The sequence below is a fragment of the Zophobas morio genome, unplaced genomic scaffold (genome assembly GCF_036711695.1).
Source record: "Zophobas morio isolate AGI-343-1 ecotype UQ-CSIRO unplaced genomic scaffold, CSIRO_AGI_Zmor_V1 ptg000002l, whole genome shotgun sequence".
NCBI classification, from domain to species: Eukaryota; Metazoa; Arthropoda; class Insecta; order Coleoptera; family Tenebrionidae; genus Zophobas; species Zophobas morio.
Genome location: NW_026972107.1, coordinates 14192411 through 14214180, shown reverse-complemented (window position 1 = coordinate 14214180; position 21770 = coordinate 14192411). Strand labels below are relative to the sequence as shown.

At 32.4% G+C, this 21770-nt stretch overlaps 1 protein-coding gene across 5 annotated transcripts in view; it reads right to left on the bottom strand.

Annotated features, from left to right (window-relative positions):
- The window catches only part of LOC135128201 (disheveled-associated activator of morphogenesis 1), a 104965-nt gene that overhangs the window by 17757 nt on the left and 65438 nt on the right, over nucleotides 1-21770 (bottom strand). For 4 of the 5 annotated variants that reach the window (XM_064055110.1, XM_064055103.1, XM_064055125.1 and 1 more), the window contains exon 2: nucleotides 1567-1689. In XM_064055110.1, the coding sequence (XP_063911180.1) occupies nucleotides 1567-1611 (45 nt within the window). In that variant the 5' untranslated portion in view covers nucleotides 1612-1689. Of the gene's footprint in view, nucleotides 1-1566; nucleotides 1690-12288; nucleotides 12591-21770 lie in introns of those variants that run through there. The other variant, XM_064055097.1, reaches the window with a different exon arrangement.

The following is a 21770-nucleotide window of genomic DNA, read 5'->3' as shown; positions in this document are numbered from 1 at the left end:
TAATAATAAACAAAAACAAAGCGGATTTATGAAGCACAGCTACAGGAATATATAATTTTATAAAATTGAAATAGCGTTTACTACGCAAAATTTTTATATGACGTCATTACATGAAACAAATTTTAGTTACCATCGACACGATATTTCTAACAAACATATAAAATTTGACAATAATCGGTTCGGCAGTTGCGGAGATTATCTGCCTAATAAAAAGCACAGAGACAGCAGACAGACGGCAGATGGCAAACAAACAAATAGACAGATGGAAACGGGAAACTTATTGTTTCGTATTCTAGGGGTAGTTTAAAATATTATCTCTCTAAAAATTATTTGAATGAGAATCAAAACAGGCGACAAAACACAGAGGCCAGATGGCAGACAGACAGACAGACGGAAACAGGAGACCTAATTTTTCTTATTTTTTAGTATTAAAATCGATTTAGATTGAAATTAAAAAAAAATAAAATAGGATTTTAACACGAATAGATCCATAATGACAATTTATTTAACTGGTAGTAAGTAGTTACAATTTGCCTGAACAATATTATTATGATAATTAATGAGATTTAATTTGGTTTTACCATCTCCGAGACACTCTTATGATTTTAAAGCATTGGCTTCGGTTGGATGCTAAATTGTGGTACCGTATTCGTTCTTATCGAAAATGAAAAACATGTTTCTACTACACAAGAGCGCAAAAAATAATAAGTATAATGAAATCCGGTGACACAGCCTGCATGCATAATCTGCACAAGGAATTCTTGTCCTGGAAGTGTTCCGCCCGGAAACATTTATTTATTAAAAACAAAATTATTTTTACCTCTTAAGAAACAGATTTGTTACAACCGCAACAGTCCTTTGTGTCTACTGAAATGATCTAACCTGACGTTTTTTTTAATTTGCTTTGGTTAAGATTTCCATAGTGTGAAAAAAGAGAAAGATCGATCAAACAAGTGAAAATATATTGACAGTTAGAAGACGCGATAATGCAAGAGTGCCTACAGGTGTTAGACATTGATTAGTGATCACCTGTTGTCTTCATTATAGATGAAATTATACACCCGGCCCTTATTCCCTTGTATGAAACAGAGGTCATTTTAGTGTTTTTTATAAAACATCATAGAAAACAACTGCGATAGTTCGTTACATTAGAGCAAAAACACGAAAGACGCCATGGCCAGCGCGTTTCTCCGACCCGTACCCTATCGAAAATGTATGGAACATTCTGGGTCATCGATTGCTACAAGTGTCCCGTCCTCTTGAGATTTTAGATGAGCTATCAAATCATCTAGAGATACCGTGGGATGACATACAACACAAGAATGTTGACCACTTCATTAGGAAGTGCCTGCTAACCGCAATGGTACCAGTAGTTTTTTCTGGTAGTTGTACTCTTTTCTTTCAACTCTTTCCACTATAAATACTTTGAATAACTTTCGACCTTAATAATTAATAATTGTGCATTATTTTTTTATACAGAAGTGGTTTTACTCCGTTTTTTATTAACTCCCCTCGTAAACCGATGTTGCGTGGATATAACATACATGTAATCGCAATGTTACTTACTTGTAGGCAGCCGCACCAGCCGCGCTTGGACCGCACGGCCGGCATGGCTGGTATATGGAATCGAGGCAGGGCGTTAGTTATATTTTCCCACGCAGGCAGTTTGAGTGAACACTTTGGTAACCCCTGAAACAAAAAAAGAAAGTCTGTCAATGAGGAAATTCCAAAAACACGTTGATCGATTGAACAATACTGTTGTCAGCACGCCCTTCTTTTTATTTTATTAAACTGGAAGCATGTCATTATCGAGAAAGCCTTTGGGCGAAACATAGAAACCTACTAAACGAAACAATGCGTAAATGAGGGAAATTGTCATTAGATACTTAAAAATACACCCTATAACCTCATTGTGCTACAGGAAAACGCACTTCCACCATTAGTGCAGCTAATCGAGCTAGCGAAAGTGCTGTTGTGCAGTCTCATCGCGAAAGTCACAAATGTAGGAATCTAGGATGTGCTTAAATTATTTAAATTTATTTAAGTTGCTTTACTTATCGACAGTTTTATCTGAACGTACAATGGAAGTGTTAATGGTTGCAGTAATGCTGTTTCTTTTTTTCAGCGTCGCCTTAACTGATTATTAGATATTTTCTCTGAATTTATGACTGAGATAGGCATCGATAGAAATTCTAACATAAAATGAGTTAGGTAAGTGGGCGTGCGTTTCCAATGAAAATATAGAATCGCAAATCTTGTTGAAAAGCCTTGTAAATAATTCACGTGTCAAACAACACCTGGTTTTATCTCTTCGTAATTACAAAGGTTGTAAAAATACGTCTTAAACGGCATGTTGCTTACAAAATAAAAAACAAAAACACGACCGGACTATTTAAATCGTAGACGTGTGTTAATAACATCTAGGCTACTTAATAGCTGCTTGTATAAGTGTTCTTAATAGAGATAAGCCAACGCAATTTTAATGAATGGCATAGGCGTGAAAAACTTGTAAGAGACAAACATGTTGTATACGTAATATTTGTAACTAGACTAATGTAAATCTGATTGTCGTTCTTTCTGAATGAACACAAAGGATTTCCATTTCTGTAGCATCCTTTAACAAGTTTCTTTCACCGCATTTAGATTGCACCAGAATTCGTTTTGGAGTAACAACCGAGACTGAGTCTAATTTTTGCCTGTAATTAAAGTATTGGAGAGAAACACAATAACAGCAGATGAACAGCAAAAAAACTACAATAGAAAATAAAATGTGGCAATTAATTTTAAATATTTATATTAAAGTAAGTAAGTAAACTACACTGTAGCAGCACAGATTAGAATCAGGTTCTTTGATCTTTTTTTAGTGAATTATTTTATAGATTTTTTGGATGCACATGATTCTGTTTCACTTTCTGCTTTCACCATTTTTGTAGTGCGTACTCTATTAGAGACATTTTTCCAATGTTACAGGTATTTCTGTGTAATATTAAATTTATTATTTTTTAATGAAACCATAAATTTATAAGCTAGAACACAAAAATTATATGCCATGATTTATTTTCAATTTAAAGTGACTAAATTCAGATAATCTGTCTTCACAACATTTTTAACATCACCTAATCCTTGTTTTGTATTCGCAGCAAGAACGCAGCAATCATCACCAGTTTAAAAGGTGAACATGGGATTAAGATAACAATCAAGAATAATTTACAGACAGCTTAATGTAAACATAGGTTATAATTAACCAACTCTCTTAATTTTTGCAATATGGTTTTAGTTACTCTTCTGTCATCATTATTTAATCCAATGTATTATTCTTTCATTGTAGGAAAGCAAACACCAATATCTCTATAGAAAGTTCTGTATATGTTTACATTTGCAATAAATATTGGTTAGGTTGTGATATTTCCAGTGACAAATTTTTAGTGTCAGCTAAATTTGTAAAATCCAAATAGAATCATACTAGTTTTTCTTTTTTCTTTTTTCTCAAAATATATGTATTAGTTAGGTTTATATACTATGAACCGCCATAAAATGAATACTATTATTTGTCACTAGGAAAAAATTGATCGTATGTTATTAACTTATTAGATAAAACTTTCCCCACCCTTGAAGTAGGTACAATTAAATAAATACAGTTGATTATAAAAAACAACACAGATAATGACAACTTGTTTTTCTGAATACAATAATATATCATATTTTAATTAGTCATACTCCGCTACTGTCTTTGATTCGAACTCATTTTGTTACGAAAACACATTCTGCAGTTTGTTTGTATTTGGTCTGGCGCGGAGTGTCAGTTCGCACTTCTCCACCGACGATAGAATACGGAAACTCGGTTAACAATTACTCCAAAAATATTAATGCATTAATAATATGTTCCTAGCCAGAAGTGGAGTGTAATAGTAATAATAAAAAAATTGGTCGACGGTCATTTCAACAGCACTCTGAAAAATTAAACAATTTGATTTTAAGACATTTTATTTGTGATAATAATAAAATCAGGCGATATCGACGCCAGCCCGTTGGAATCGTCATTTTCAGTGCAGCTTATATTACAAAAGGTTGTTAAACAGTTTCGAATTTTGATGGTTAGGGTAAAAATCAAGGCGGATTCATAAACCACAAGTACAAAAGAATGTTTGTTATTGTGATTTAAGATATTATATGAACGCCAAACCTTATATAAAACACAAGGTAAAAGTGTCTTCATAAAGCATGGCGATTTTCTGTCTTGAAGGGGGATACGTTTCGATGAATAATCTTCACTTCTGTAGTAAAAGTATCACTTTTACCTCTCGTTGCATAAAACACTAATTAATGTATTGCTGCTGTAGCAATTATGACGAGTCGCTAGACTCATGTAAGTTGTTTTTCCGTTATTATTTAGGTCGCTACATCAAAGTGTCAGTCCTGTTAAGTTAGAACTAATAAGAAAACTAAAAAGTCTAGTTTTTTCCAAAAATTATAAAATTTGAAAAATAATTATAATACAACTCACAGTCTTAAAAACATCTTTCGGTCAATCATTTATCCTACTCATTTGATCCAGGAGCGAGATATCGGCTACATGAATCACGTGTAAAAATCAAGGCGGATTTATAAAGCACTGATATAGGTGTATATTATTTCATAAAATTTAGATAACCTTAACAATGAAAAATGAAGGGGCGTCATTTCATAGGAACATCGAACTTTCCAATACGCTCTAAAAGTGGTTAATAAAAAATTATTTTAGAAAACTGTGTTTGTTGTTTGTTAAAATCTTTGCTTAAAATAAGTTCAACTGACTATTGTAATCTGTTTTCACACTATTATATTTGGTTCAAGTTTTCTTTTTCATTTTTTATTCACTATAGTTTGACGTGGAACATTTAATTTAAGGCGAGTCGGTATCTTGGCTTTTATAGAGTTTTCGAAACATTTTCAGAATGTAATACCTCCATTATTAACAGTTTTATTACTATGAAATTTTAAATACAACTTTCTCTATATACCGCAAAGGCTATTTTTAAAAACAGTTTATCAATAAAGGTATCACAAAAAATGGTGAAGTGGTGGCCAACATTTATCTGTTCATTCCATCTAAAAATGAATATTTAAATAAATCGCTCAAGTTCCTTTATCTGTATTTTAACAGTTCATCTCTACTTTTAAGTTTACGTGCTTTTAGAATCTACAGAATTATCTGAAATTATGAACATTTGGTATTATACCGGGTGTCTGGAAAATGGAAAATGTGCATTCTTATTAATAAAACAAGCTGTTATTGTTCATTAATAAATAAACCAAAAAAAACATTTAATAGGATAAAATTCCTGCTTTGGTAATATGTATAAGTAAGCTCGTAATGTTTCCAAATTTTGATCATTTTTTGTAAAAGTTAGGCATCAGTACTTGCTAAGATAAAACTGATTTTGGCAAATGACATATCCTCTAAGAAAAGAAAGGGTGGGTGGGCGGGGCTAGTAGCTGCCAAGATAAGACTGATCTTGGCAAATGAGATACCCTCTAAGAAAAGTGAGGGTGGGTGGGTGGGGCTACTACCTTCTACGATAGAACTGATTTTGGCAAATGACCTACCCTCTAAGAAAAGGAAGGGTGGGTGGGCGGGGTTAGTAGCTGGTAAAATAAGATCGATTTTGGCAAATGACATTCCCTCTAACAAATTTAATTAAATTATCATATGAAAAGAGACGAGTGGCTCCAAAGCACTTTCACATTCTTTTCAAACAGGAATACTTAGAACCTCAAGATTGTTTTAAATTTTTCAAATAAGAAAACTGGGTCTCAAAATTAACTCAAAAATAAGTCAGGTCAGAATTTTTCAAAAATAGAATACCAAAGTTCGCCAAAATTGTTTTAAATAATTTACAAAAAAAGCTCCATGAGGTCCCAAAATAATACACCATAGGTGTCCAACTGTCCAAGAGTCTCCCGAATTAAAAAAAAAAACAGTGCGGTACTTAAGACTTTTTCAAATTCACAAAAAATAAAATACTAATAGCTGAAAAGATTTTTTCAAGTTCATACAGCAACAAAACACCAGATTCCTTTAAATTTACCCGAAAATGAAACACAGGGAACCTAAAATTAACTGAGAACATTTTAAACGTAGGGTTTTGAAAACTTTGACAATTTTTGATACTCAAACATTTTTAACTGTTTACTCGATTTTTGCTGATTTGTACCTTCGCTTTATATCGGACAACCATTGTTGTCAAATGGAATTTGATCAAATTATTACAAAAACAACACAACCATATCTTTGTAAAAGTTGTATTACTAGTTATTGTGATAATGAATGTGTTGTTTAGTTGTTAAACGTTGCAAAAGAACCAATTTTAAAATCATTATAACTCCACCAAAATGTGAGAATGTTAAGAACGTAGTGAAGAGTTAATCCGACACCCGGTATAGATCGATCGATCGATCGATTATGTCAGAATCTACCATAGCAAATATTTTTATCCCCAACACAATGTTGATGACGTCAAATTAAAAAAATAATTAAATACATTTTGTGTGAAAAATTAGCCCTAGAAATTTTTTGTGCTTCACAGGTAAGAAAATATTGCCTAAATCAACAAGCATGTTATAAAATTAATGACATCTACTCTATAAATCGTAAACATGTTGCTCATTATTTTGAATGACAACACGGCAACTAAATAGCGTACAGATTCTGAGATTTTAATTCCTACGTTATATACCTAGTAGATTGTAGTATAGTTGTAAAGTGCCTTCTTGCAGCACTTTTCTTAATCTAGATTCTTCGAAGTCTGTTCAAGTTATTGACCGCTTGCCCTATGGAACAAATCGAACGATTCTTTTTGTAATCATTTCATGATCCTTTTTACTTTTGTTTAAATAGCTAGTTCACGAATACCGGAAGATATTGAGTGTTGCTCGTTACAGTCTTTTATTTCCAATCAGAAATGGTGTTTAAAAATGAACAGTGTATATATACAAAGAATGAAGAATGGAATAGCAGATGTACTGATACCTTTTAACCAATTTTGCAACTTACGCTTAGTATTAAATAAATTAAAAAAAGAGCAAAAATAAATGAGGGATTTTGTTGTATTGCTTAAGATACACCAGAACTACGGTAATAAATTATAGAAATCGTGATGATCTTCCGGTACTAGTCAAGCTATCGATAACTCCACAGTCCTAATAGCAATTTATCAACCTTGTACACATTCAGAAGTGGAAGTCAAAATTGTGAAACACGAAAAAATCCGGTGACGAGGTCAAGAATTGGGTCAACACGTGTAAAATGTAGAATTTCTTCCGATGTTCATTTTTCAGCTCGTTCAGGCGCAACAAATTGAATCGAAAACCTATAAACGGATGCATGTAGGACAGTTACGCAGTGTTTTATAGTATCAAAATAAGGCCAAGTGCTCAACCGACAAGATTCGATTTTTAATACTCATCGGTACTCATTCCATTCATATAAGGAGATACAAGTATCCCACAAAAAGTATGCGAAATTATCGGCACTTGACACGTCGACCTTAAAGACGTTCCACAAAATGCTTCATTATAATGTCTTAATGATTCAATTAACGGTGCATTTTGTAAGCTATTTAAAGTAAGTAAACAACTTTTACTCCGAGGCAGAATTTTGCATGCAAAGAATGAAAGGTGACATTTGTCATTATTTACGTGCGCATTGCTGTGTAATAAAGTCACGTGTCTGCGGCTACACAGCTGTAATAATCGTTATTAACACACTTTAATTAACTAAGGCAACCCATCGCTCGAATTTGCATCACGTGTGGGGTAAGCTCCCGTTACGTATATGGACGATGTTCCCGTTTAGGACGAAATAACATGACCATATTTTTCCAGCTAATAACACGTTTTCCTTGATATCGATGCACAAGAAACACGTGATAACTGTACATTTACATGCATTTTAATCCGATTATATTGATTTTTATCACGTGGCTGCGTTCATGAAATTTTTCATGCTTTTTCAGCCGACCTTCGCCGTTTTCTTATCAGAGCTAATCAACTCACTTCCTTCTCGCTTCTGCATCCTCATGCTCGTAAGTGTAATGGCTTTGCATGGCTTTTCATCGGAAAATTATGCATAAGTACTGTCATTAGCTCGCTGACATTGCTCTTCTTTTTTCACGTTTCCTGTTACGTAGTCGTAAATCTGCACAGTCTGTTATTCTTATTTTTAAAAATGTGTGATATTTTTCATGCGTTGATAACGCCGGAAGACAGTCGTTTGTGTATTCTAATAAACGTATAAATGATTAATTTTAAGTCGTTTTCATCCATTATCGAACGCAGTTTCAATCAGGTGTGGTAAATGTTCTCATTTGTAAGGAAAATAAGTTTGTGGCGGTTATTAAATTACAAATAATAACATGAAATTGCCGGTTTTTGCCGCATAATTTTGCTTCGTGCTTATCTTACGATATGATAGTTTTGTAAGGTTTTAATAATCTATAATGGTTCTGTTCTGTAGCTAATTAAATTAGTGACACCGATGCAAAAATAGAAGTCTGTTATTGGTGCTTAACTGTATTTTACTTGGTCGATTGAAATAGGTATCTGGGTGACTTTTTTAACCGTGGTTGGAACTTCCATTTCATTCTGCTCTTTTTATAAATACAAAATTGCAGCATGATTTAAATTTATTAAACAATAAGGGTTTAATAAGAGGTTGAAGGAACCTAAGGCTATGCGTTGACATCTTAATTTATCAGTGATATTTGACAACAAAATTATTAGCCGCTGGAGATGTCTACTGCAACTTAAATTGACAGAGGTATTTAGTCTATAAACAGCAGAAAAAACATGAAATTATCCCTCTAATCTTATAAAAATTCAGTGCAAGATTCGATTAAAATTGGTAACGGTAATTTTTATTACTTGCCACTGTACAGAAAACATCAAATATGCATGAGCAACCTTCACACTTAGACATTAAAATTTTGAAAGTTTGCTTAAGGTGACGCTTCTTTTATTAACTAGTTTTGCAAGTGAAGGGCATACATGTAATTACCATGAGGCCTGGAATGCATCGTTTGAATAATAACCTTATTCTTACAAATTATGGTCACATTTGTGCCACTAAAAGTGCAAATGTATGCGGTTTCAAAGCATACAATTTTAACTTAATTACAGAACTTTTAAGACTCCACTGCGAATTTGTACACTGTCCATATTGTTTGCTGTTGACTTTTAAAATAATGTAGAACATCTCTGGGGAATTGTGCATGCGACATAAATATTTCACATACTTGTTTATTGCAGAATAAACGGACTTTATATGTCTCAAATATATAATACGTATATATTTAGAAAGCGAAAATGTGTGATCTATTTAAAATTCGGTGCCTAAATTAACATGGCTCAAGTTTCTGGCAATACATAACAAAAAATTAAAAATAAACAATTATCAAAGACATTAAAATGTTTATTATGAAACTCATGTGGCCCATATTGTTCAACTTACGTAACTTCAGACACCGGATACACACTAATTACTTAATTAGAGATCATATTGCGTGATTACAAAATGCAAAAACGCATCCTTCCTAGACATAAAAACAAGTTCGTGCACTGTAAAAGCCAAACCGTGTTTAGTTTCAAAACTAAATTATTATTTAAATGTTTGCCAAATTTTACTATATGTGCAAATATCCGTTTATTTTGAAAATTAAATGTGTGGAGTGTTTCAAAAAAATTTAAGATCTTAGCTGGATATGAAAAATGATTATCCGTGCAATTAAACATAATAAAACACGAGGAAAAGTTGTTTTTATGCTGCACAGGATGAACGTAATTTTTTTGAATTTTGAATCTCATGTTTAAAATTAAATCTAATAAAATCTGATATTTGTTTTAGTAAGGAAGAAAGTCCGGTGGCAATAATTATATCCGATTCTTTACTCTATTAAGTCTTTACTGATCCTGTAAATTATTTATTTATTTTCAAAAATCCATGGCTGTTTTTGATCGTGTTTTTTGCTCCAAATGAGAAAAAATAGCAATTATGAAAAATAAACTTTAATAAACAAATAAAAAATATAATTAAACGAAATGATGATCCTTTCAGTAAAATAACACTATGCAACAAATTAAAAAAAAATAAAATTCACAGAATGCACAGTATGTAGTTAAAATTTCTTACCTCAAACTCAATTGAGGACTATACTTGAAAGACTCGTATCACATCAGGTTTCAAAATGAAAAGTGTTTATTAAATTTTTTGAAATCATACAAAATTAATGAAACAAAACTTCATTTTTCATTGAAAAAGGTCTTTTTTTTCGAACGATTGGCATTCCTATTGTAGCCAGATCTCGCAGTATCCTTCTGAAGACACCAACAGAAATCTGCAAGCATGGGTGGATACATAAAAGCAATATTTTTACGATTAACTGCAATCAAGTGTCCCAAAGAGTAAGAAAAACAAAACACCCGCTATCTATGTTTTGTGATGTGATATGGGTATAAAACATTTTTTTCTTTAGTACATGGAGTATAGGTACCCAACCTATCACATCAGGTTTCATAATGAAAAGTGTTTATTGAATTTTTTGAAATCATACAAAATTAATAAAACAATACTTCATTTTTCATTGAAAAAGGTCTTTTTTTTTCGAACGATTGGCATTCCTATTGTAGCCAGATCTCGCAATATCTCTCTGAAGACACCAACAGAAGTCTGCAAGTATGGGTGAATACATAAAAGCGATATTTTTACGATTAACTGCAATCAAGTGTCCCAAAAAGTAAGGAAAACAAAACACCCGTTATCTATGTTTTGTGATGTGATATGGGTATAAAACATTTTTTTCATTAGTACATGGAGTATAGGTACCCAACCTATCACATCAGGTTTCATAATGAAAAGTGTTTATTGAATTTTTTGAAATCATACAAAATTAATAAAACAAAACTTCATTTTTCATTGAAAAAGGTCTTTCTTTTCGAACGATTGGCATTCCTATTGTAGCCAGATCTCGCAGTATCCCGCTGAAGACACCAACAGAAGTCTGTAAGCATGGGTGGATACATAAAAGCGATATTTTTACGATTAACTGCAATCAAGTGTCCCAAAAAGTAAGAAAAACAAAACACCCGTTATCTATGTTTTGTGATGTGATATGAGTATAAAACATTTTTTTCTTTAGTATATGGAGTATACCCAACCTCAAACACTATCTGAACTTTCTGTGAATTTTTTAGTGTTGCATAGTGTAATTAACACTCGACACGACTTAGACCTCCCTTTTAATTCCACTGACGCAAAACAGCTTTATGATTAATCATTTCATTACACAGAATGCTCCTGTTATTCTTTATGCAAATTTGTTTACCTGGAAACTGTTTATAGGCGAAGTATACAGTCTTATTATTGTGCAATATATATTCCAGTGTATAATTTAGCGATATTTTTTAAGATAAATTTTATGAATTGACGATTTAAAAAATATAATACACAAATGATTGTGCAATTCGCTTGAAGAACTGGTGGAATTCAAATAGTTGTTTAAATATCAAGGTTACACTTTCTCATTCAAAAAATTTGGTGTTTATTTTGCTCCATTATAATTTTCAGTATAACAGAAGATAAAAATGTGCGGATTTTAAAGATGGTTAAACAAAGACATTTTTCGTCAGCTTAAACTCTTGTATTGTGAACTAAGCTATAACAAAACACTACACGTAATTTATTACTCAGTAGTAAAATAGTACCTAACATCTAATCAGCTTATAAAGTTGTGTACTAGGGAGAGAATGAGAAAAATATTTTCCGACTACTGACATAAATTATAACATCAAAGATTTCCACTCGTAAATATTATTAACGCGTTTAAATTTTAATCAGTAGTTGACTCACTATAAAGTTTTTGAATAAATAAATAAATAAATAAATAAAAATAAAAAAATCCGATTTAGACTGGTTTGATATAAGCACATTTTGCTAAAAACTGCCTCAGCATTCCACTTACTATACAAAGTGTGTCAAAAACCACGAAAATTAGCATTTTAAATGCTCCTACTTTTATCTAGATATCAGAAAAAACACTCCTTTTCAAGTAACCGATTACCTAATTTATTTCATAATAAATAATACTCTATAATTATGATGCATCCTTAAGTTCAACAATACCTATTTGCAGTTCCAATCGACTAGTTCTTCGACCGTGAAAACATCATTTAGAGTGGTATCGCTAATTCGGTCATTGTAATTTGCACAAGGGTCTTAACACAAAATTGAGCAATTGTTAAAAAAAAATAACCTACCATGTGGATTTTATCCATAATTTCCGTAATTTGTTCTTTGCTACACATTTTGTCAAACACTAAGAAACCACACTGTTCAGATACGGCTTGGCCCTTTTCTCACTCAAAACCCCCTCATTACCGCCCTTCGCATACAAACATTGTTTTGTTCAAATTATACCGCGCGATTGTCATGTCTTCAGCGCAGCACGGCTTACACTGAACACAACAGGTGAGCTGTGCCGGAGTTACTAACACGAGCCATTTACCTGGACAGGTGTACGAAGCTACGAACACCTATCTATACCCGCAGAAGAACTCCAAGAGAATGACCCACTTGCGACTGTGGCGCCACAGCACGAGAAAGTCAACCCAGTGATTGAATAATTAAAGAAGTAAATTTGGAGATTGATTACAGGCCATTTTTCTCCGTCATACTTTCGGTTGTTGTTTGCAACAACACGTTCAGAAAATTCCTCGGAAGAAAACGGCCGAAAAATTGAGAGCAGGATAAACATTGCACTGATGTTCAATGTAGTATTGTTTGAGCGTTTTTACTAAACTGTGTTATATATTTACGTTAATTTGGCAAAACAATTATTGTAATGTATGTAGGTCTAAAGTTAAGGTTCAACATGTAAAAAACTTGTCCGTTCTACTAATATATTTTCGCTGAGCATCAAAGTGATTTGAAGGAAATTCGTTCAACGCTCCCGAAACTTCAAAATTAAAAAATTTGAATATTTGCATTATCCAACCAGACGGAATATTTATCAGTTCTGAAAACATCTACCAAAAAAGAATACATTCTTTAAATGAAAAATATTTGGAGGTCTCTCAACAAATTTATTATAAACAAATTAAATTAACATAATAGCTCCAAACTAGTTTTCTAGATAATTTACCTTCAACTGTGGTCTAAAAGAATTTAGCAATGGGTGGCAATTACAGGCAATTAGAGAAATTTAAATATTAACTAAATAACAATAATCGGCTTAATTTAAATGAAGAGTTCCGCGTGCCTGCAAAATAGCAAATAATATGGCATAAGTGGAGAATAACATGTAATTATAATTCCACTGTAAACAAATTTATATAAATGATAATTAGGCCAACAGCATTTTTCTTTCATTTTATCGATTTTTTTGGATTTCTAGTTAGTTTATAAAAAATTGAATATATTTCAAAGTTTTTTAATCAGCATTTTATATATTTTTGCAAATTCTGTTTTATCTAAATATAAGAAAATGCAGACCTCATCACTAAAATTTGTTTTCATTATTCATGTAGTTACTCGCTTCAGCTACGGTTTAATAAATAATACACACATTATGAAATAATTTAAGTTCGCTGCGTCTATACATAGGTATAAAATATATTTAAAACTGGTAATCAACAGGAAAAAATGTATTATCAGTACATGCTTAACTTCGACTGTTTATGCTTATACTTGGAAAAAATTCGACTACTAAGCACGTACAGATAACCAACATCGGCGGCAGTAGATTAAACTTTGCATTTATATTAAAAGAAAAAGAAATTTGATTGATTTTGTTTACTCACAACAGAAGAAAGGAAAAAATCATTAAGTACTTGTGACAATAAAACTGAACAATATTAAGAGAGTAATTGGAAGGAAATAGGGGAGGGTAGGCGGGGCTACGCCTGCTTATAAAAGACTGTAGGAAAAACTTAAACTGGTAAACTGAGTGTTGGTTACTTAAAAATGGTGTCACTAAGGAACATGATAACAAAGACAACATTGCACGGACTGTTGCGTATTTTTTCTTCTGAAATAAGAAATAAATCTTATAAGAAAGAGAACAAAAAACGTTACGATTAGCGTTTTTTTTTGTTTTCATGAGCTACCACTCCCACTTTACAAAAGAACATATAATAAACCCCGCCCACCCACCCGCCTCCATTTCTGTGATTAATTTGATAAAAAAATAGTACTACCAAAATTTATTGCAGCAGAAAGAAGACGAAGTTTATTGATTAAAAGAAAAAATTAACAGTCTAAATTTAGAGAATTTAAAAATTATTGGTAAACTGTTTTGGTTGGTTTACATTATTTACGGTATTTTATATTTTCCTTAGTACACAGAAATTCTGAACGATTGTTTAACAGCAATTAAAACAATTTTAAAGACTGCAAGAGTAACGCCTGTCTATACAGAATTATGATAAAGTCAGGGGCGGCTCATGACTTGAAAAGTTGATGAGGCAAAGCACAATACGCTCCAAAATATAAATAAATCAAGATTACTTAAATATTTTCTACTTAGTCAAATAAACAAATTTGTAAACTCATTTAACTGTCCACCAAGAACCAACGTGAAGGTGTAAGGAACTCTTGTAAGGAAAGGATGGGAATGACAGGACAAAAGGAAAGGGAAACGTGGTCAGAAAAAACTAATATAACTTAAAAAAAAAACAAAATTAAAATAAAATAAACTTTAAAGAAAACATATCGAAAAAAATCAAATACAACATAAAATAAACCTATTTGATTTATAACAAAAAACAAAACGAAAAACATATAAAACATAAATACTCTGGATTTATTTTAAACTTTTTTATAGATCAATAATAATTAACGATTTACTCAAATCAGGAACCGGCCGTTTTAATTCCTTAACTACATACAATTTATCATCATACGTGAAAGTAGAAAAAACAGAACTGCTATTGTCATTTAACGTTAGTAGAGAAAAATTCCGATTTACTCGTAATCTTAAATAACGATTACCGAAATCAAATTATGACAAGCACAAAGCACTAACGCGACGCACACAAACGTAGGCAAAATTCTGTTACCGAAATTTTGAATCAATTTATACACACACAGATTTGTGGCAAAACAATCAACGGCCTAATTTTGAATACTTCTGCAAATGCAGACTGCATTGTAATCGCACGTTCTCCGCGCGCAAATATTGTTGTCCATCTCTTTTGCAAGCACGGAAATGAGGCTAGCCTCAATTTTGTCTTTTTTCAACTCATACCGCTTATGAGTGTATTGCAGGTTGCTTGCCTATTAACGATATGATTTCTATATCCGCTGTAGAGGCAAGCTCCGAGTTTGCCTCATTCGCGTCACAAAATACATGTTGTGTCGAGTGTTTCAGCGCGCTGTTTAATTAAGGGAGCAACGAGTACCTACTGAGATAAAAATAAGAATATAATTTTCCATATTTATTTTTAAAATTTTAGAAAAAAGACACAAATTATTGGCCGAAATGTGTCGTTAAAAAATAGTAACAATCCTAATAAGGCGTAAAATTCATTGGTGAGGCACTGCCTCACCTGCCTCATAGGACAAGCCGCCCTTGGATAAAGTAATGCACAAAATTCATAAAACGCGGAGCATTTGTTTTTGAAAAAAATGCAAAAACATATCAAGCTTTTTATCCTTTTCTCACCTTTTTCTTGCATTTTTTAAGCAGCTCTTCTTTATCGACTTCTCTTTTTGTCATTTTTATGCCGTTTTTGGCTGTCTTTTCTAAAGTCTTTCTTTGTCGGTTTTTTGTTCTGTCGTCCCCTCTTTTGTTGCTTTTTGTGTAAATTCTTTTTTCGATTTCTGTTTTGTAGACTTTTTTTCAAAAAGGTCGCTGTATTTCGCCTATTTTTCTTCTTTTCTTGCCTTTTATGCCCCTTTCAAGTCCATTTTTTGTGCCGTTTTTTTGTTCGTTTTGTTTTGTCTTTATTTTGTTGCCCCCTTTTTTGTGGCCTTCTGTGGCGTTTTTGTATTCCTTTTTTGTTGCCTTTTTTGTTGTTTCATGTCCCCTTTTCAGTTCTTTTTTTTGTTTTTTGGGGTCCTTTTCTTTAGGATTTTTTTGTTTTCTTTTTTACATCGTGTTTTTCGTTCCTTTTGAAGATTTTTTAGGTCTTCTGTTTTTGGCTTTTTCGGTTCGTCACTTTTTCCCTTGCTTTGTGTGGCCTTATTGAGTAAATTTTTGTGGGCCTTTTTACATTTTTATGTTCAATTTTATGGTCGTTTTTGATCGTCTTTTTTAGTCGTTCTTTCGATAGCCTCCTTTTCAACTTTTTTATCGCCTCTTTTTTGTGGCTCTTGAGTACTTTTTTAACTCGTTTTTTTGTCTCATTTTTTGTCATTTTTTGACTCTCTTTTTACGCTGTCTTTTATTTTGTTAATTTCTGATTTTTTCGTAGCGTTTTTATCTTTTTTTCAGTCCTCTTTTCGCCTCTTCAAGTCTTTTTTAGCCTATTTTTTGTCTTCTTTTTTATTATCCAGATTTTTCTTCTTCTTTTTATCGCCTTTTATAGGTCGCCTCTTTTCTCTTATCTGCGCTATTTTTTAGTCGATTTTTTGTTCACCTTATTTTTCGTTTTCAATGACTTCTTTTACCGCCTTTTTTCTCATTTCTTGTCGGTTTTTGTTGCTTTTTTTATGTTTGTCACCTTTTTCTTTTGTATTGAAATATGCTTTTTTTGTCACCTTTTTTGCGTCTTATGTACCTTTTTTCACTGCTTTTTTAGTCGATTGTTTAGTTTCTTTGTAGCTTTTTGTGTAAATTTTTTTTTTCGATTTATGTTTTGTAGCCTTTTTTTAAAAAAAGGTTGCTGTATTTCGCCTATTTTTTCTCTTTTCTCGCTTTTTGTACTCTTTTTAATAAGTCCATTTCTTGTGGCCCTTTTTGCATCTTCATGTGCCTGCCTTTTATCGTCGTTTTTTCGTTGGCCTTTTGTTGTCGTTTTTTTGTTCGTTCTCTTTTCCCTTTTTTGTGGTCTTCTGTGTCGTTTTTGTGTCTCATTTTTTTGTTTCATGTCCCTTTTTCAATCGCCTTTTTTTATCGCCAATTGTTCTCCTTTTTTGTCACTATTTTTTCCTTGCTTTTTGTGCCTATTTTGAGTGGTTTTTGTGCCTTTTTTGAGTCGTTTTTGTGCCCTTTTTGTGTGGCTTTTTATGGCTTTTTTACACGTCTTTTGTGCCTTTCTTATCGGATTTTTTGTCGTTCTTTTTTTATTGTGTTTTTTTTTTCGATTTTTTTGTACCCCTATAATGGAGCAAAAACACTGAATATTATTTTAGATGAGTAGCTGTTAATTTGATAATTATTATTTTATTAGCATTAAACATAGGCGGGGCATTACTGTATTTTTAGTCTTCTTGAAAATATGTTGATTTGATCAATAAAGAAAAAAGAATTGGAAATGTCCGGGTAAAATAAAATTGTATTAAATTTTAACAAGCACAGAAAGAATTAAACAATAAAAATTATAATAATAAGTAAGGAAGCAAATTTTCGGCTTATTGTCCCCATACCGCCCAAGTTTCAGCGTCGCCGGGTCCCCAGGAGCCGGAGCAGCACCGTTCAGCGAGTACCGGCGCCAGGGAGACAACAACGCGTTGAGCGGGCTTGAATTTTTTAATTACTGCCAGGCTGTGATCTACTACAGATTCGTTTTTCCGGGATTATCTGTCTAAAAAAAATCAACACAGACAGATAGACAGACAGGGGAAAATGGGAAACCTATTTTTTCATACTCTTGGCGTCATGAAATGTGGAGAAACAATACATAAAACCGGAATTGAATTAACTGTGCCTAATGGGCGAGGCAATTTCGTTCTAAACAACTTAGGACTATTTGTTCTAGATATGTGGTCTATTTAAATATAAAATTCTTCAAATTTTCAACAATATTACAATGTTCCCTTAAATGCTTTTGATAATATTTTTTTCTGTAATTTTCGACATGAAAAAGCTCTAAAGGAATTCCAGTTGGGAAACAGGAAATAAGAGCATTTGGATTTTAGTTTAGAAATAATAGAGAAGTTAGTTAACATTAGGTGTGGAAAAATAAATAAAGTCGTAGCACAATGAGAAAAACCAGGAAAAGAAGTCAATTCAATTCAGAAAGATGGTAACGAAAAAAGTAGAAGAAAACAATTTCGGAAGAAATGCTAACCTGGTAAACTGAGAGGGGGAAGTTTCCATGAAACTTTAGAACATTTAAGAATTGATGTAACATCTTCTGAGAATTCCATTAGAGACCGAGTGGAAACACAAACATTTGGAAACTGGATCTAGAGAACTGAGTCTACATGGAAAGAAAATTCTAGAATTCGAACAGAAGTTTACTACAAAAGCAGATCACCGTCAAAAAAGAGAATAGTTTCAGTCACGACACCTTTAGAAAACATTAAAGTAGTCATTCGTTTTTGTATAATTCCAAATATTTGTGAACTGGAAAAATCTAATTTTTCTTTGCGGTTTATTATTAGAGAGAAAACACGAACTAAGCAAAAAAATGCATGAATAAATAATTTAATCATGAAACATACTTTTGCACTTTAGTTCTATTTTCCGGAAAATTTATTTTCACGCAATCATCCATATAACAGTTCAGTGCGAACTTCGGTGATAACTTTTTATATCCTGCGCTATACGCTTTCTTTTATTACAACTTTTATCCACTTGTTGAGATCCTCCACATCGAGAAATTCACCATATTATTATCTTTATAAAAGATTCGAAAAATGCGGAACCTTCAGCCAATTTCGTGGTTAATATCCCTGACAAGGTCAAGTTGTCGCAGACTTTATGCAGATGAGTTCTAGTCTTGTTTCTAAATTCCATTAAAAATTCAAACAACAAAAGTCCACACCCACAAAGCAATAATACATTTTATCAACAGCTCCACACCGGATCGGGCGAAAAAATTTTATCACATGCCGAAGCAATTTAAACTTTCACTACTGTAATAATGGTGGTTCGTTGTTACCGTAATACGATTGAAACCAATTTTGCAAAACCTTCTTAGGGTAATTTCGTGATTTCTTCTGACATTTCCATCGGATATACTAAACTGTATTGTCTAAATTTATGAAACAGTTACACATACTCGCATAAAATTGTTAGATCGTGACCGCCTTCCTGAAAACTTGCGTAAAATCGCGACATAAAAAGTAAATTTTCTTGTCCTTAATACTGACACAATAATTACAAAAATATTCGCTTTTTGAGGAGAAGAAAAAGATGAAACGGTGGTAATTAATGGAAGAACTGTCGACACAATAGAAACTGTTGACATTTGGGCATAGGTTGCATAAATGCGACTGTTTAACATTTATGCTCTGGAAAAAGCTGCACCTAGGAATCGTTGTCTAGGATTCTGTAAAGAATTACTTCTTCATCTTTCCTTTCTCGTTCAAGGTGATTGAGTGAAGTGTGTTAAAGTCAATATAATTTGTGTTTTGCGATAATTATTCTGATACAGTTGACATGTTCCAAGGTTCTCTATTATACTTCACGTGGAATTCATGACGAAGGAACAGAGCATGCAGGAAGTGACTTTTGTTGGAGTCTACATCTGGTAACAATAGTGGAATTAGTACTAAAGTAGACCATAATTAAGATGAATTAGTCGGATATCGGTGAAACCATCTAAATCTGACGACGGCGATTTTCGAATAGCAATTACATCCTTTGTATGTTGTCGATAAGTTAGTTAGATAAAGAGCGAACGTGGCAAATGGATTTTGGCTTTGACGAATATTTCTTTACAAGACATTGCTTCAGAAAAAAAAAGATAATATTGTAAATTTAAGACAAGATTAATTAATTCAGAGGTGCCTTAAAACTTTTGAATGCTGTTTTCCTTAAATGTATTTTTAGAGTTTTCTCCATAAGAAGTAATATTGTTGGTTAATAACAATAATAGTATTAAAATGATTTTTTAATTAAATTATTTACACTACGTTCCACGGTGGTATTGCCAAAAACTTAAGGTACACAATCTCATACTTCGATTTCGAAAAGCACATTGGCATTAAATTTCAAAACTAGTCTACAAAAATTTGAAAAATTGTGGATACCTCGTTAATAATATTAATCAGCTGATTCCACTATGAAACGCTGTCATCGCACACCAGTTCCGCGCTCCAGGCGCTCTCCAACACTGGTTTTAGATATACTTGATTAGTTCCATACTTTTGTCCTACTCTGTCCATTTAAGGTATAAGCATTTACTGTGATTCATATGGTTCAATGGTTCAGGGAGTTATCAAGGTTTCTTGGAATTGGTAACGTAATTTCTAAAATATCTATGAATTCTAATTACACCATTTTAGGAACGGATTACTAACCTAAAAATAAAAAAGCAAGATCTTCTAACACTTAAGACTCAACAAAATTTGGAATGACGTCATCAGTTTTTTGGAGTTGGACAAATAAAATTTTGTTAATATTCTGTAATCACTAACAAGTCAATATTAGTTTATACATATACACTGTTTTGCGGAAAATTTGAAAGAAATTCATTGTGTAGTTTCTTAAATAAGTTGTAAAACCTTCATTTGGCTAATTTATTTTTTTGGGAAAACCACTATAAGCTAAAATAAACTAGAGCAAAGTTATTGAACCACAGAAGCAAAAGAATGTGTGAACTTGTTTCAAGTGTGATTTTATCAATAATCGTTTGTAATCAACTCATATTTTTTGAAGTAGGGAAGACTAACACACCAATTTGGGTATGTACAATGTAACATTAGAAACAATCTTCGGGATCCCTGTTGCTTTGTTATGAAAAAGTTTGAAAGAATCTTAGCCTTTCGTTTTGTTTATTAAAGAAAAACTCTTCAGGACCTCTGATGTTTTGTTTTTGAAAGAGTTTGAAAAAATCTTGGAGGTGCCACGTGTCCTTTTTTAAGAATGTAAAAGAATCTTTTGGAGTGTTTGTGCTTTGTTTTTGAACGAGTTTGAAACAATTTCGAGGACCTCTGTTGTTTGAATTGAAAAAGGAATTTGAAAGGATATTGGAAACACATAGTATTTTTTTTTTAATAATTAAAGAATCTTAGGGGTCCTTTCCGTTTTATCTTTTCGGAATATAAAAGACCCAGGTCGCAAATGACTCTTTTTTAAGAATGTGAAGGAATTTTTAGAGGTCTGTGTTTTGTTTTTGAGAGAATTTGAAACAATCTCCGGGACTCCTACAATTTTGTTTTTGAAAGGGTTTGAAAGAATCTTGGAATCATCTAGTATTTTTTTTAATTATTATAATCTTAGGTGATCTTTCTTTTTTTGAGAATACGAAAAAACATTGGGTTGGGGTCCCTTGTATTTTGTTTGTCAAAGAATTTGAACAATTCTGCAATTCTGGGGGACCCTGTTTTGATTTAGAAAGAGTTTGAAAGAATCTTCAGGCCCCTTGTGTTTTGTTTTTAAAAGAGTTGATTCTCATGGAAATCTCATGTGATTTTTTTTAAGAATGTGAAAGAACCTTTAGGGATCTTTGTATTTTGCTTTTGAAAGAGTATGAAAAATTCTCGGGGACTACTTACTTTGTAAAACTTTCTGGGATCTCTGATATTTTGTTTTTGAAAGAGTTTCAACGAATTTTGGAGGCCCCAAGTGCTCTTTTTTTGGAAATGTGAATGTAGCTTCAGGAATTCTTGTGACATGTTTTTGAAAGAATTTGAAACAATCTCCGGAACATCTGTTATTTTGTTTTTAAAGGGTTTGAAAGATTCTTGG